A 16,768-nucleotide genomic window follows, 5' to 3' on the forward strand; every position below is an offset into this window, starting at 1 on the left:
GTGCTCATTTCACAATATATATAAGCCATTATGCTGTGCACCTCAGACTTGTACAGTGTCATGTGTCAATCATAGCTCAGTAAAATGGGGAAAAAATTAAAATAAAAAACCTCACAATATGCGCACTCTTCTGCACGTTTTTCATAAGAGATTTCATCCTATAACAGTATATCCCATTCTGCTTTAGGTTGCACAGTTTTCCTCTATGTGAATGCATAATTTACTTCATCAGTCCCTACTGGGGAACATTTAGGCTGTTTGCCGCATTTGCTGTTATGAGCAACGGGGCAATGAATATCTTTGTGCATCTCTAGACATGTGCTAGGATAATTCCTGGTAGTGGAAGTTCAGGATCAAAGGAATGGGCCTTTCTGTTTTGATAGGTTCTGCCAAATCACTCTTCCAAAGAGGCCGCACTCTTCACAAGCCCAACAAGGTCTGGGGAGCTTTGTCCCCCAGCCTCGGGCCCCAAGACGAGAAACCTTCCCCGACACTGCCACCTGCTGCCCGCACTGGAAAATGCAGCCTTCCTATACAGGGCCCAGAGCTGCTTCCTGAATGACCCAGGGTCCCTGGTAGTCTCTGTATGGAGGAAAGAGCAATGGAGAAACCACTCTTGCCTGGAGAAGCAACTGGTGCTGGGATGTGCCAGGTGCCTTGTCAGGTGCTTTACACACAGGATTTTGCAATCAGACCAAGTTTTCATTTTGCTGGCTCTGCGACCTCCCAGCTGTGTGTCCCTGACAAATGACTTCACCTCTCTGAGCCTTAGTTTCCCTACTTGCAAAATGGGTATAATAATGCCAACCTTTTAGCCTTGACGGCAGGATTCAATGAGACAAGGAGTTGTTTCTAAAAGGATGTGAAGAGGCAACTCACAGAGAGGAAAAGCAAATGGCTGGTGAAACACGAAAAGCTGTTTCATCACAGTGGTCAGGGAAATGCCCATAAAGCCAGATGCTCTTTTTTTGCCCATCAGATTGGTGAGGTTTTAAAGGCTGATAACTGCTTGTTGACAAGGTTGTGGGGAAATGCAAATTAAAACAACAAGTTACCCGCCTCTGCCCATCAGATTGGCAAACGAGTAGAAAGACTGATAACATCTGGTGGGGAATGAGCCGACTCTCTCCCTTCGGGCAGGCCTATTAATTGCTCCATGGTTTTGGAAATGATGTGGCAGCAGGGAACAAGAATTTTAATGTGTATGCCCTTTGACGTGGCAAACCCACTTCCAGGAAACTGTCAGAGAGGAATAAAATCACCAGATGGTAGAGAATATACAAGTACAATGAAACACAATACTAGCCATACGTAAACACACGCACGCACACACACACACACACGCACACACACACACACACACGGAAACAATTATAAATATCCATTGGAGGGGGATGGCTGCCTAAATACTGGCAAGCAAGAGCTGCAAAGATGTCTCAATTCTTCTGCATGTTGATTTTATATCCTTCTACTTTGTTAGAGTCTTTTTTGTTTGAGTTAGTTTTACCATAGATTTCCTGGGGTTTTCCCAGCATAGCGTCAGATCTTCTGCAAACAGGGAGAGTTTTACATCTTCTTTACCCATTCTTATAACCAGTAGTTGATTTCTCTTATCTAATTGCATTGGCTTACACCACTAGAAGATGTTTGTATTGACAGGGAAGAATACACAGCTATAGTGATAGGTTAAAAATAAAATCGAATTGCAGACAACAGATATAATCCCTTTCTAAAATACACAGTGACACTCTAGATACGTATATTTGTCTCTATCTGTAAAATACACTATTCCTATAAAACAGTGTGAAGGGATATATACCAGCATGTTAACATTGGTTTCCACAGGAAGCTGGGCTTGGAAAAGTATTATTACTCTTACTGTCTACATCTTTGAATTAACCACAAGAATGTTTCTTTCTTTTCTTTTCTTTTTTTTTAAAGATTTTATTTATTTGAGAGAGACAGAGAGAGCATGAGCGGGGTAGGGGGAGAGGGACAAGCAGACTCCCCACTGAGCCCAACATGGAGCTCCATCCCAGGACCTGAGCTGAAGTCAGAGGCTTAACTGACTGAGTCACCCAGGTGCCCCAAGAATGTTTCTTTCTTAATTTAAACAATCTAATGTGTTAAAGTTTGGTTTTTAAAAATTACATAAAGGAAATGGGGTGATGAGCTGTTGAGAGCACTGAATGAGACCATGCTTAACCTGGCATCTGGCTCATAGAAAGTGCTCAACACAAAAGTGTTTTTTCTTATTACCTCAGCCATTCCTAACAGTCACCCTGTAGGAAGACCCTATTGTTCTCCCCATTTTACAGATGAGATTGTTGAGGCACAGGGACAATATATAGGATCCAGTAAACCATCTCGAGCCATCTGAGCTGAGAGTCTGTCTCAATCACTCCCCTCAACTGCCCCCCAGAGAAAGGACCTGGGGCAAAAAGAAGTTAAGTAACTTGCCCAAAGTCATCAGTGCAGAAGCCCGACAGTAGGGATTTGAATCCAGGTTTTGCTGCAAGTGTCTGAGTCCAAGACGCACATTATTTCTCAACCTTCCTGTAGCACTTGTCATACATGCAGTTTCCTGGCCTCCCTGGAGACTTGGATTCAGCTGGACCGGGATGGAGCCTGGGGACTTGTATCATTAACGAGGGCCCCAGGGGATTCTTCTCACTAGGTAGTTTGAGACACAGTGGCCAGAAGACAGTGCAGCCCAGTGGTTCCCATGGCCCCATGTACTGAATCCTGCCAGAACCTCTTTACCAATACTGAGTCCCCTCTGGTGCCACAAAAATAAATGGGGTGGATTTTCACAAACCCAAGTGGAAATACTCATGGGGTTCCATGAACATGCTAAGTGGCAGAACAATTCCTTCAATGTGCAAGATCAATGTCCTAAGAGTGGAGGGCTGATAACTAAGAGAAATGAAGGCATGTGTGCCACAAAAGACACAGACAAGAACAGCCTAATTCACAACAGCCCCAAACTGGGAAAGACCCAGACATCCATCAACCAGGGGATGGACAAACAAATCGTGGTACATCACTCTAACAAAATGCTATGCTACAACGAAAACAGACTACTGATACATACGGCAACCAGGCCGAAGCTGACAGACAAGAAGTTGAGTGACAGAAGCCAGACACAGAAGGGCACACACTGTCTGATTCTATTTATGGGAAGTTCAAGAAAGGTAAAACTAATCCGAGGTGAGAGGAGCCCCTCCAGTGGCTCCCTCTGTGGGGTGGATATTGAGTGGGAAAGGACATGAAGCATTTAGATTTACCTCTCAGCTGTGCATTTAGGACCTGTGCGCTCTCCTCTATGAAAATTATGCCTCAGGGAAAAAAAGTATTAAAAACCTTTAAAAATAGAATAAATAAACCACACAATGAGGTCTCCAGGCCTTACTGCAGATGTGCTGTATCTACCAGGAACCCCAGCTCTGGCTCGAGCCCTGCCCCCCACCACTGTTCTTGCATATGCCCAGTGATAGAGATCTCACTGCTTCCCAGGGTGAGAGACTGTCCTTCCTCCTAGGTTGTCTGTGATCCTTCAGCTGGAGTGTGGGCTCCCCCTGAGTCCCTCTGTCTGCCACACCACCCACCATGGCCCCCCACGGTGCTTACCCACTGACAGGGAGCCACGTGCCAGTTTGGGGAGCAGCAGGTCGAGCTGGCGGAAGGTGTGGAAGACATCGGCTGAGTGGGCGCGGTCCTGGGCCTGGCTCTTCTGGGTACGTGGCAGAGCCTCGACTCCGTACAGAGTCAGGTAGCCAGCTCTGCGGGTGGCAAACAGTGGGTCAGGGGGTCTTCCTTGGACACACGTGGTGAAACCCTCCCACAGTGGCCTTACAAGCTTTTCTTCATGCATGCAGCTAATGAGCACCTGCTTTTCCTACTTTATGCCAGACTGTTCTGGGCCAGGGAGTCAGCAATGGAGAAAACAAAGCCCTCAAGCCCTCAGGGTGTGGCCCCTCTCGTGTGGGACACAGACAGCAGGTGATAGAGGAACCGGAACAAGTGACCTATCAGCCGATGCTCAGAATATGGGGAGGGGCTCAGAGTACGAAGAGTCGGGGGGAGGGGGTGTTGCGTGGGTTCAGGGCAACATCCTGAGCCAGGAAGGAGACGCAGGCAGGGTTGAAGAGCAGCGAGGAGGCTGATGAGGCGGGAACAGAGTGACTGAGGGGGCAGCAGGGCAAGACGGAGGCACCAGTCAGGAAAAGAGGCTACTGCCCCTGGAGGGGGAGTCAGGGCAGCCTCCCTGGAGGAGGCAGGGTCTGAGGTGAGCAGGGAGAAGGGGAGAGAGAAGAGGTGCGGGCCAAGGGCACAACCTGGGCCAAGGCTCAGAGCCGAGGGGGCAAAAGCATGGTCCGGTCAGAGAGCTGCCAGGTGTTGCTGGTCCAGGCACTGGAGCTGGAATATGAGGGGACGGAGCACAGCCGGGGGGTTGGCAAGGCCAGGGACGCAGGGCAGGGGCCTGGGTGGCCATGGGGAGAAGCTTGGGCTGCACCTGAAGGGCGCTGGGGGTCTGAGCGTGGGACGGGGCGTGGCGGGGTGTGGACAAAGGATGAGACACAAGAGGAAGCATGAGCCCTTGTGCACACGCACACACACACATACGCTGCCCACAGGGATGCTCTTAAAGAAAACGTTTACACCACCAGCCACTTGTAACTGCTCCAAAAGCCCAGCCCCACTGGCCTCAGTCCTGGGAGAAAAACCACAGGTTTTCACTTTTTCCATGTGGTGGGAGGGGCTGGACTTCTGCAGATATGCCACGGGAGCCCTGACCTGTCCCCCATCAGCTTCTCCTCGTCCCTGGATCTCCCAGGAGAGGGACTTTCCCGAGGAAAGGGCGGAAGCCGGAATGAGGGAGGGTGGGGGCCGAGAGAAGCCTGTCTAGTCCCACTCTGTCCCTCATCTGTGCAGTGCAGGCTCCTGCAGATCTTCAATCAATGTTCGATGGAGGGATAGGCGGAAGGATTGGAGAGTGTGTGGATAGATGGGTGCGTGGGTGGATGGATGGATGGAGGGAGGGAGGGAGGGACAGGAGAGAGGGAGGGTAGGTGGATGGATGATTAGAATCTGATCCTGAGAACACGGATCTTGGGAGAAACTATAGGCTCATCATGATTTCGAGCTCCGTCACCCAGGCTACTACTATGCCCCCTTTCCCCTGCATCCCTTTCCCTCATCCGGCCTGGCTTCCATGCCCCGCAGAGATGGAGAGTTCACGACCTGCCCATCCCACTGCATAGGCAGCAACTCTTCCCTCCGAACAGTGGACCCTCCCAGGGTCAGACCTGTGCCTCTGCATCGTCCTTGCCCCCTGCCCCGCCAGTCACGTGAGGCCCCGGGGCCCTGTTCTCCATACCAGTGCCCCCAGTTTCCTTACAGCAGAGTTGTAAAGGTGCAACTCACAAACTGGATTCAGTCCACCAACGTGTTTGGTTTGGTGAAGCGAGTTTTCCTATGAGCAAACTGAACGACTGGGAAAACCACACAAAATCTGGATGCCCCCTCATCTCATCTTGAAAAAGGAATCTCTCCCCCGCCCCGCCCCCCAGCCTGCAGTCCCACCTGGTAACCCTGGGCAGCCAGGGAGTCACAGCTGTCCCCCTTATCCAGGAACGATCTGGGTCGGCCAGCCCTGTGGTCGCTGGTCCCATTTACACCAGTGTTTTCCATAAGGCAGAGAACCATTTCCCTGTGTGTGTGTGTATACATACATACATATACATATATATATATATATTTCTATGAAAAATAAGCAATGAAAAATAAACCATATAAAACCCAAGAAGGCCATGAGGTTTTCCACTGTGGAAGTGAGGGTCCCTCCCGTGGCACCTGCACGTCAAAGTGACACGGGACAGGGCGGAAGACAGAATAAATCATGGTGCGTAAACACACATGACCTGTAGGTGGTGCTAGGAGCCAGGAAGAAAAATAAAGCTGGCATGGAGCTGGGTAAAGAGAGGGGGCCATCCTATTAACTGGGGTGTCAGGAGAGCCTCTCTGAGGTGGTTATCACTTGACAGGTGAATGAAGTGAGGCAAGACCCATGCAGACATGCAGGGAACAGCATTCTCAGGCAAGGGAACAGAAAGTGCAAAGACCTTGGGGCAGGAGTGTGCTGGGCTGGGGCCGATGAGGCAGGATCCTGTAGCCAGGGTTAGAACTTTGATGGGACGGTGAGTGAGGCAGGAGTGCCACAGGATGGGTTGGAAGGAGTAAGTGGTGGCATCTCATGGTTTGGGGGGACACAAGCCTGCACCTCCTGTCATCCAACTCACTCATTCCCTTCCTATCTCAGGGGCTGCAGACAGCACTAAAAAGGCCAAGTCCACCAGGCCAGGAAACAGAAGCTCCAGCCCAGGCCTCAGATCCTGAAGACACAGGGATCCATTTACACGTGACCCTCCCCAACCCCACATACACACATGGCTATTACCAAGGCTGTAAACGGACTCGGCTGCCACCACATCGCCCCCACTTCCCCCCAATGCCACAGCCTCCTCCCTGACTTCTTTTTCTCACACAAGGATATAGGGTGACAGGAGCCAGGGGACGTGGGAGACGCCCTGCTGTGAATTTGCTGTGTGGTTTTAGCTGCTCCTCTCTGGACCTCAGTCTCCCCGATCCCACAATGACGGAGTGGAGTGGACCAGCATCACCCAGATGAATTACAGCCCTGATGGTGTTTGCACCACTCCAGGGTGACAGGAGAAAAATGCAGACCGCTTACACAGCAAGGGTATGCTTGAAAGTGTAGGCTCTGCGGGGCCGCCCGAGTGGCTCAGTCGGCTGGGTGACTGACTCTTGATTTCAGCTTGTCATGATCTCGGGGTTGTGGGATCGAGCCTCATGTCGGGCTCCGTGCTGAGCGTGGAGTTGGCTTGGGATTCTTTCTCTCCCTCTGACCTTCCCCCCGCTTGCTTACTCTCCCTGCCTCACAAATCGATCAATAAATTTTTTTTGAAGATTTTATTTATTTATGTATTTATTTGACAGAGAGAGACACAGCGAGAGAGGGAACACAAGCAGGGGGAGTGGGAGAGGGAGAAGCAGGCTTCCTGCTGAGCAGGCAGCCCGATGTGGGGCTCGATCCCAGGACCCTGGGATCATGACCTGAGCTGAAGACAGACGCTTAACGACTGAGCCACCCAGGTGCCCCTAAATAAAATCTTTAAAAAAAAAAGCGTAGGCTCTACAGGCAGCCCCGCCATGACCCCAAATGATGCGACTCTGGGCAAATGCCTTAGGCTCTCCGGGCCTCAGTTTCTTCATCTGTCAAATGGGGTTTGTAAAGTTCCAGCCTCGTGGAGCTGTTGCGAGGGTGAGAAGTGTCAACGCACATTGAGCCTACATGTGAGCACATACGTAGGTGTCATAAACGTACCTGTGTGCCCATTTGTGTCAGCGAATGCCTGTCTTTTATTCTGAAACTCTGTCTCTAGTTTTTGTGAAGCAGTTGAAATGGCCTTCGGTTTCTGAAATGCTGGTCAGTTAACGGCACCACCAGAAGTCCGCGGGCTGTCCTTCCTGCTCTTTCCCGTCCCACTGTGCCCACGCTGCCCGCCCCTGCCCCATCAAATCCTCAGCAGGTCCTGCCAACTCCGCCCCCAGAGCTACCCCTTTGTCACCATCTCCCAGTCACCTCCGGGTCCAGGCTCCTGTTCTCTCACCCGGGCAAAGCCAACAGCCTCCTAACGAGTCCCCCGCCAAGGTTAGTCTCTGTCTGCAGCCAAAGAGAGCTTTAAACCCCAAGCCCAATCATGTCACGTCCCTGCCTAAACCCGCAGTGTCACTCATCTCACTTAGAATAAATTCCAAAGCCTTTCCCGGCCTTGAGGCGCTGTGAGACCCGGTTTCCAAAAGCCAAGTGCTCTGACCTCATCTCAACCCCACCGCCTCGGCTCGCTGGGCTCAGCCGCACTGGTCCTCTGGCCAAGCGTCCTCCTTCCTCTGCCACTCTGCCCCTGCAGGCTCCTATGTCTACAGTCTCGGCATGGGGGGCATTTGTAGCCAGCCCCCAAGTCTGGGGCCAGACCCTCGGGGAAGCCCTCCTTTTCAGTCTGGTTAGAAGAGCCCCGTAGGCGCTATTGCCCTGTCTGCTGATCTCCGCTGCCATATTCGCCACTCTTGGACATATCCACCTTTATTTATTGGTTTATGATCTGTCTCTCTGACTCGTGTTAGCTCTGTGAGTTTCGGGTCATTGTCTTTCCCCAGCTGTGTTCCCGGTGCTTGGAATCGTGTCTGCCGCTGCCAAAGGAAGGGACATTGGGTGGCGCGGTTTGTAATCTAAGTTTACAAGATCTGATAAAAAGTTCAAGTCCTGGGTTGGTCTCCCAAACATTGTGTTTTCCTGGTCTGTGAAGTCCAAGGCTTGGAAGCCACAGGACAAGATGGTCTCTAAAACTTCGTTCTGCTATCCCATCTCTGGACACCTGGCAAGGCCCCCCTCCCTGACACGTGCCTCCTTTACACCTCGTAGCCTGAGCCAGGCGAATACGCGGGGCCCCAGATACAACAGGTCATCTTGTAGTCTTTGCTTTGTGTGTCCCAAACTGTTTCCCCACCCACAAAGTCTTCATGGTTCCCGTGGCCACTGTTAGTGGCTGACCCAGGTCTGGAGAGCTGGGCGCCACTCCCGAGACGGGGAGCCACCCTGGCTCACCTGAGCAGGCAGCTGTAGGAGAAATCGAGGAGACCCATCTCACGCCAGCCACCGGCCTCTTCTGTGGTGTCGCCCAGCAGGACGGTGAGGAGGTTGGTATACATGGCGTCCGTGAGGGCTTGGAGGTCCCTGTGGAGGGTCCTAGGGCAGGGAACAAAGTAAGGGTACGGCCTCCAAAGGGAAACATATGCACACAGGCGCCCCCCATCCCTAAACCTCCCAGGGCTCCGGTCCCTCGTTGCCAATGGGAGCCTGTGGACAATTGGCCTAAACACGATAACATTATTATCATTACTATCATCATCAATGACAATGGCAGTTGCTCTTTATTGTGCCAAGCACCATGATCTCATTTCATCTTTTGACAACTCTAGGGATCACAGTTACTATCATGCCACCCATTTTACAGACAGAGAAACTCAGGGACAGAGAAGAACGTGACCTTCCCAAGGTCACACAGCCAGTAAGCGATGCAGCTGGGATTGAAACCCTGGTCCGCCCAACCCCAGAGTCTGAACCAGTCTGTCCCTCCTCAGGACACACAAGCTCGGATAAGGAACCCACACACTTCTGGAAGAGAGAGAACTAGCAAGCCAACTCTTTCTCCTTGAGACCCAAAGTTAGGGACATCTGTTTGGATAAAGCATCGCCCGACCACGGACTGCTAAGACGTGACCCTGAGTGAAGGCGACATGAGGAATGAGGTCATCTGGGCTGGTGACCTGGTGTCATTGTGTGTGCCTAGGAGTCTGGCAGTGTGTGTGGCTGAAGCAGAAGTCCCTCCATACTGAGCCTCCACAATACAGGGTCGACGCTGAGCCACGACTGAGCATGTGACTGGAAGCCCACAAAGGTGGGGTCTTGTATCTGAGGTGAAGGCCGCTTTGGAACACGTGCAGGGATGTAGACAAGGAAAAGCCCTGCGGCAGCAAGCACACGGTGTCCCCGCGCCACAGCGGAACCAACGTCCAACAGCGACACCTCGCGGCAGCACCGAGAACAGTGCTAGCCTGCCGACCCAGCTCTCTGTCTCCACCTGCTGTTTGGAAACAGAATGGACCCCTGTAGAGGAAGAAAACCACCGGGTTCTAGGATAACTCAAGAGGAGAAAGCCTCCAGAAGGGTTCCACGAACTCCCAGGAAATATAAGCTTTTGGATGTTCAAGTTGAAACGTTGTTGGGGAAACAAGAGACATGACCCACGTGAGATAATGGGTAAGTAAAAGGGCTTATCGCAGGGCCTGGCACATTGCAAGCGCTCAATAAATGGGAGCTAGTGTAGCGATTGACCCTGATCCAGCGGTTCCCCAGACCCCACTCCAAGCACTAGTCCTCGATGGAGACAGTAGCTCTTAACAGATGTGGGAGCCATGCCCAGAAGACCACATATTGGCTGATAGGAAATTCCCAGGAACTCTTAGGGCAGACACTGGAGGAAAGTGGAGTCCTCCCTGGGTAGGGGGGCAGAATGCAGTGACCTGGAGATTTTTATTGCTAATGGGACCTGATGGTCCCCCTAGAATGCCAGGACCCAGGACACTCGGGCTCAGATATCCTCCTAGAAGCCACCCCACAAAGCCAAGGTCAGACTGGGTGTTGCCTCTCATTGATGTTCACCTCATACTCTGGCCTTCCCTCAACTTTAGCAGCCCTGCAAAACCCAGTCTTCTAGATGCTTTTCCTAACCCCAGGAAGTTACCCTTCCTGGACACAGACCACTAAGAATTACCATCAGACTGTGTGAACTCTAGGAGCAGACCCAGAGTCTTATTTCTTCAGTACGTCAGCTGGAGGAGACTAGGCTGTGGAGTTTGCAGACCTGGGTTCAAATCTCAGGGGTGCCATCTACTAATGGTGGACGGTGGGTAAGTCACTTCACTTCCCTGAGTCTGTTTCCTCAACTGTAAAATAGGGATAAAAGTACCTACACGTCTTGAGGCAATGGCACAGATAGCAAAGTATTTCTATCAAATACCCGGCATATAGTAGGTGTCTTCAAATAGTGATTGGCATCATTCTGCACCCCCTGCATCTAGACGGTGACTAGTGTATAAGTAGGTCCCCTGATATTTACAGACGTACTGATTGCAGAATAAATGTGCTCACATATCCTCTTGCTGATATAATTCCTCCTTATGTGTCAGGACGTGCCTCAATTCCTTGCTGTGTGACCTAGGGCAAGTCACTGCTCTTCTCTGGGTCCCGGTGTCCTCAGCCATAAAGCAGAGCTGTGAGTAGCTTACCCTCCAGCATCGATGGGAAAACTAATGAGATCACAGAATACAGACTCAAAAATATTAACCACCCCACCCACTTCCCTTCCTTTTACACTTGAGGAAACAGAGGCTCAGGGAGGGCAAGGAACTTGCCCAAAGTCACACAGCTAGGAAGTGGTAGGGCTGGGATTTGAATCCAGGTCTGGCTGACCCAAGCCTTCGGTCTCCTCCTACTGAAATCAGACCTGCCTCCAAAAAGGAATAAAGATGAGAGGAACCTTTCTTCAGCCCAATTCTTTTGGGCTGTTTTTTGTTTTGTTTTTGTCTTCTCAAAACAAAATGCCTTTACTGGACCCTGTTGTGGAGACGAGCTCAGGCCACACGGCACCTGGGCGACACAGGCAGAAGCCCGTCAGCCCCTCCCCGGCCACCCTCAGGCACCGTCTCCAGCCACTCACGGTTTCATCTTGGCCTTTTCATCACCGGGGCTGTAATGTGGGAGCTGCACATCGAAAATCCTCTCCATGAGGAAGACAGCATACGTATGGAAGTCCAGCTTGGTGCGAGGCTCCCACACCACCGCGTCATAGGAGTGCGGGTCCAGGAGCACGGTGACATACCTGCCCCCCACCAGCACCTGCGGGAAGTCAGCAGGGACGGAGTGAGGAGAGCTGCTACAAAGGACAGCAGCTCTCAGGGGTCGGGGGCCCACCCTGTGCCAGACACTTAACAGACAATGTTCTCTCAGCCACCCCTCATGATGACCCTACGAGGGAGGGACCATTTATGGCTGCAAACGGAGGCTTAGAGAAGGCACGAGGTCACGCAGCAGAGATGCGGCAGAGTGAGGACTGGCGTTCGCTTTTCTGTGCCGAAGGTTGTGCTCTCAACCACCTCACTCTTAAGCACCTCCCATTGTTATCCTGGTTACTGCCTTCTCTCCAGCATCCAGGAGAGAGTCTGCCCACAGAAGGCAGCAGGTGGATGTTGTGTGCATCACGGGTGGGTGGATGGATGGACAGATGGACGCTGTTGGGTTAATGCTAGTGGCTGTACCAGCAATACCTGCTTCTGAGGGAGCCTGAGCTCTGAATATAACCTGCTGCCCAAGAAGGAAGGAAGCAGCCGTGGAGAGCCATAAGCCTGCAATTAGCAAAGGAATTTTCCCTCAAATGTCTGTTGCAGGGGGGGTCACACAATCCTAACCACCCACTGCCTTAGCCCCAAAGTGTGATCTGGGAGTCACATTAATCAAACTCTCATAAAATACAGGCTATTAGGTCATGATCTCAGGGTCGTGAGATCGAGCCCCTCATCGGGCTCCATGCTGATTCCCTCTCTCCCTCTCCTTCTGCCCCATCCCTACCTTCTAAAATAAATACATCTTTAAAATACAGGCCAATATCCAAGAAAAAAAATGTTACTGAACAGACTGTTGGATGGGTGGGTAAACAGAAGGAAATCATCAGCGAATGTAGGTTGGATGGAAAGATGAATGGACGAGGAGCTAAAGGTTAGTTGGAAACTAAAAGTATGGATGAATGTTGGGTACATGATGGCAGGATGCTCAGTGGGTAAGGGTAAAGGGATTGAAGGATGAATGTTGCATGGGTGGAACTTGAAAGGATACATGGAAGGCGGGTGGTTGTGGTGGTGGTTTGGAAGTTGAAGGGATGGATGGATGGAAATATACATGGATGCATACAGAGTGGACAGATATTGGATACTGAATGGATAGGTAACCGGGTGTTAGGTGCATAGTGGCAGAAGGATGGAAAGATGGGTAGATAAATGGAAGTTGGTAGAAACTGAACATATGGGAGTCCAGTCAGTTAAAAGCCCGACTCTTGATCTCAGCTCAGGTCTAGATCTCACAGTCATGAGTTCAAGCCCCGCACTGGTCTCCACACTGGGTATGGAGCCTAGTTTAAAAAAAAGATATTGAGGGCGCCTGGGTGGCTCAGGTGGTTAAGCCACTGCCTTCGGCTCAGGTCATGATCCTGGAGTCCCGGGATCGAGTCCCGCATCGGGCTCCCTGCTCGGCAGGGAGTCTGCTTCTCCCTCTGACCCTCTCCCCTCTCATGTGCTCTCTCTCTCTCTCATTCTTTCTCTCAAATAAATAAATAAAATCTTTAAAAAAAATAAAAAAAGATATTGAATATATGGGTAAAAACTGGATAGATGTTAGATCCATGAATGGAAGGATGCTGGATAAATGTGAGTAGACAAAGGGCTGGATGATGGATAAATGGATGGATGGACAGATGCTGGATAGATATATGGAATGATGGATGAGTGCACAGAGGTTTGATGGAAATGGAATGTATGAATGTGTGTTCGGCGGATATTAGGATGGAAGGATGCTGCTTCCATACTGAGTAGACAGGCAGAAGGATAAATGTCGGATGGACGGATGTTGGGTAGGTGGAAGTTGAATGGATCGATAGCGGTTGGCTAGATGGACATACAGGAACTGGACAGACAAGGATGGATGTTAGTTAAGTGCTGGCTGTAGAGCTGGGTGGAAAAATGGATAGAAAGTTGGCTGGACCCCTGGATGGGTGGGTTAGTGTATAACTAAAAGAAGGATATAGAAGGAATCTGTGAACACCAGGTATGACCGGCCCAGCTGCTCATCCCCTTCCCTCCTTAGAGGCACAGGATGCACTTACAGTAAAGATGTCACCATGCTTCTTTTTCATCCTCGTGAGGAAGCTGGCAGCATCTTTTCCAAACTCCAAGGCATGGCCCAACCAGGGGATACTGCCCAGGTCCAGGGGAGGCTCGCCAGGTCGCCTACAGAAGCCACAGTACTCATCACCATTTGATTAAGCAGGGAAGAAGACAAAAAGTATAGGGCATAGGGTGTAATTTTTTTTTTTTAGATTTTATTTATTTATTTGAGAGAGAGAGAGAATGAGAGAGAAAGCACATGAGAGGGGGGGAGGGTCAGAGGGAGAAGCAGACTCCCTGCCGAGCAGGGAGCCCGATGCGGGACTCGATCCAGGCACTCCAGGATCATGACCTGAGCCGAAGGCAGTCGCTTAACCAACTGAGCCACCCAGGCGCCCATAGGGTGTAATTTTTAAGTAGGGAGGACAGAGCAGACTTCCCCGAGATATTTGAGAAAGACCTGAAGGTGGTGAGGGAAGGAGCCACGTAGATATCTGGAAGAAGAGCCTTCCAGGCAGAAGGAACAGTGCAAAGGCCCTGAGGCGGCATCATGCCTGGTGTGTTCCTAGAACAATAAGGAGGCCAGTGTGGCTGGACTGGGGGGAGCAAGGAGAAACAGCAGAAGCTGAGGCCAGACTGGTAATGGATGCCAGACCATGCAGGGCCTTGGAGGCAGCTGTGAGGATGTTAGCCTCTCCCCTGAGTAAAGTGGGAGCCAGGGGAGTTTCGAGTAGCACAGGGACATGATTTGACTTAGGTTTTTTTTGTGTTTGTTTGTTTTTTTACAGGATCCTTTTGGCTGCTAAGTAGAAGATGGATTACAGGGGGCCAAGAGCAGAAGCTGGGTGACATGTTAGGGAGTCCAATCGTTTCCTTGTGGGTGGGAGAGCTTTCTAGAACTCAGTAGTACAAGGACACAGAGTTCTCTGCCTGAGCCAGCCTGGACAGGGTCACGCCCACCGGGGAAGGATGAGACTGGGAGAGCACGGTGCAGAGGCCGATGATCGTGGGAGGACTGGCCTCATCACTGAGCCCTGGCTGCCCTTGCCCCACAGTCCTCTGGGGGAGGGGCTGTTAGCTAGGGAGAGCTACCTCACCAACACGAAATGGGCCTCACAAAAGCGCAAGGCTGGTGCTCATGGTGGACCCCGTGGAGGTCCTTCAACCCAGCCTAGGACCAGTGTTTTCATCTTAGAATGATCAGAACCACAGGGATGCAGAGAGCTCCCGGTCTGCGGAATGAGCGAGTGAGTCATCACAGCTCTGCCCTGTGGAGTCACTCACGCTCTCAGCGAATATTAACTAGGAAGCAGGCACTGCTCTGTGTGCTGGAGATACAGCAGTGAACAGGGGAGGCGAGGTGCCTGACTTCCCGGGGCTTCCGTGCTCATAAGGGGAGGCAGACAAAACCCCCCAAAAAGCAAAATCATTCCAGGGAGTGGGAAGTGCGATAAAGAAGATAAAGGAGCTACAACTCAACAGTGAAAAGACAAATAACCCAGGGGCCCCTGGGTGGCTCAGTTAAGCATCCCACTCTTAATTTTGGCTCACGTCGTGACCTCAGGGTCATGAGACTGAACCCCACATCAGGCTCCACGCTGGGTGTGGAGCCTGCTTGGGATTCTCTCTCTCCCTCTCCCTCTGCCTCTCCCCCTGCTCACTCTCACTCTCTCTTAAAAAAAAAAAAAGAAAACCCAATTTTAAAATGCACAAAGGATTTGAATGGACAGTCCCCTAAAGAAGAGGTACGGATGGCCAGCAAGCATATGAAAAGATGCTCAACATCATGACGCACTGGGGAAATGCAAATCAAAACCACAGGGTGGTACCACTTCACACCAAGATGGCTAGCATCTAAAAAAAAAAACCTAGGAAAGTAACCATTGGCAAGGATGTGGAGAAACAGAAATCCTCCTGTATTTCTGGTGGGAAAGTAAAATGGTGCAGCTGTTTTGGAAACTAGCCTGGCAGTTCCTTGAAAGGTTAAAGAGAGTTACTTCACGACCCAGCAATGCAGCCCAAAGAGCTGAAAACATAAGTTCATGTACAAACCTGTACACTATCGTTGATTGTGGCATCCTTCATAGTGGTCAAAAGATGGAGCCAACCAAGTGTCCATTGACTGACGAATGGACAGACCAAATAGGGTATGCCCGAGCCATGGACCGTTCTTCAGCCACAAAGAAGAATGAAGTAATGATTCCTGCTACAGTGTGGATAGCCTCAGAACCATCATGCTAAGTAAAAGGAGCCAGACACTGAAGGTCACATATTGTGTGATCTATTTCTATGGAATGTCCAGAAAAGGCACTTCCATAGAGATGGAAAGTAGATTAGTGGTTGCCAGGGGCTGAGGGGAGGGGAGAATGCAGAGTGAGTGTTAACAGGGATGGAATTTCTTTGGGGGATGACGGAAAATATCCTGAAGTTAGGCGGTGGTAATGGTGGCACAAACCTGTGACTATTCTAAAACCCACTGAGCTGGATACTTTAAAAGGGGGAATGTTAGAGTATGCAAACTATAGGTCGGTAAAGAAAAAAGAAGGGTGACAGGACAGAGTGAGGGGGGCTGGTTTAGAGAAGGAGTCCGTGAAGGCCTCCCCATGGAGGAGCCACATGAGCAAAGACCAGCAGGAGAAGAAGGGAGTGCAATGGAAGCGGGGGGGGGGGGGGGGGGGGGGGGGGGGCGGGGGGGAGAAGAGGATTTCAGGCAGTGGGAACAGCAAGTGCAAAGGCCCTGGGGCAGGAGCATGCCTTCAAGGCTTTCAAGACAGCAGGAGCCAGCACAGCTGGAGTGGAGAGTGTGGGGGTGAGAGGCAAGACATGACCTGTGGCCAGGGTCAGGCTTCCACGCGGGGTGCCAGGGGGAGCCCCTGGAGGGTTGGAAGTGGGAGCTGGGAAGTGATGTAGTTATGCTTTTGAAAAGCCCCAGCAGAGACCACTGTGATCATCCAGGGGAGCAACAATGGAAGTGGATGCTAGCATCCGACCCCCCCACTTCCAGGACAGGGGGCTTTTTCCCCCTAAGACACCTTTGGCGGTATGGGCAGGACTAGAGCTTCCTTTCCTTGCTCTTTGTCCAGGTTATTGCCAGAACTCCCCAATGAGCCAGGTGTTATTTCTGGCAGCTTTCATCATTCCCCAGAAAAGTCCCAAGGAGGCTCAGACAAAGGCAGGAAGCTGGGAGCCC

General features: G+C 51.2%; 1 protein-coding gene across 1 annotated transcript in view; it reads right to left on the reverse strand.

The window, feature by feature from the left end:
• Nucleotides 1-16,768, reverse strand: part of PTGIS (prostaglandin I2 synthase) — a 39,120-nt gene that overhangs the window by 16,952 nt on the left and 5,400 nt on the right. The window contains exons 2-5 of the mRNA XM_027623218.2: nt 13,578-13,701; nt 11,364-11,542; nt 8,690-8,830; nt 3,631-3,782 (exon numbers count right to left, since the gene is read on the reverse strand). Coding sequence (XP_027479019.1) covers nt 3,631-3,782; nt 8,690-8,830; nt 11,364-11,542; nt 13,578-13,701 — 596 coding nt within the window. The remainder of the gene's footprint in view (nt 1-3,630; nt 3,783-8,689; nt 8,831-11,363; nt 11,543-13,577; nt 13,702-16,768) is intronic.

The sequence above is a fragment of the Zalophus californianus genome, chromosome 8, assembly GCF_009762305.2.
Source record: "Zalophus californianus isolate mZalCal1 chromosome 8, mZalCal1.pri.v2, whole genome shotgun sequence".
NCBI classification, from domain to species: Eukaryota; Metazoa; Chordata; class Mammalia; order Carnivora; family Otariidae; genus Zalophus; species Zalophus californianus.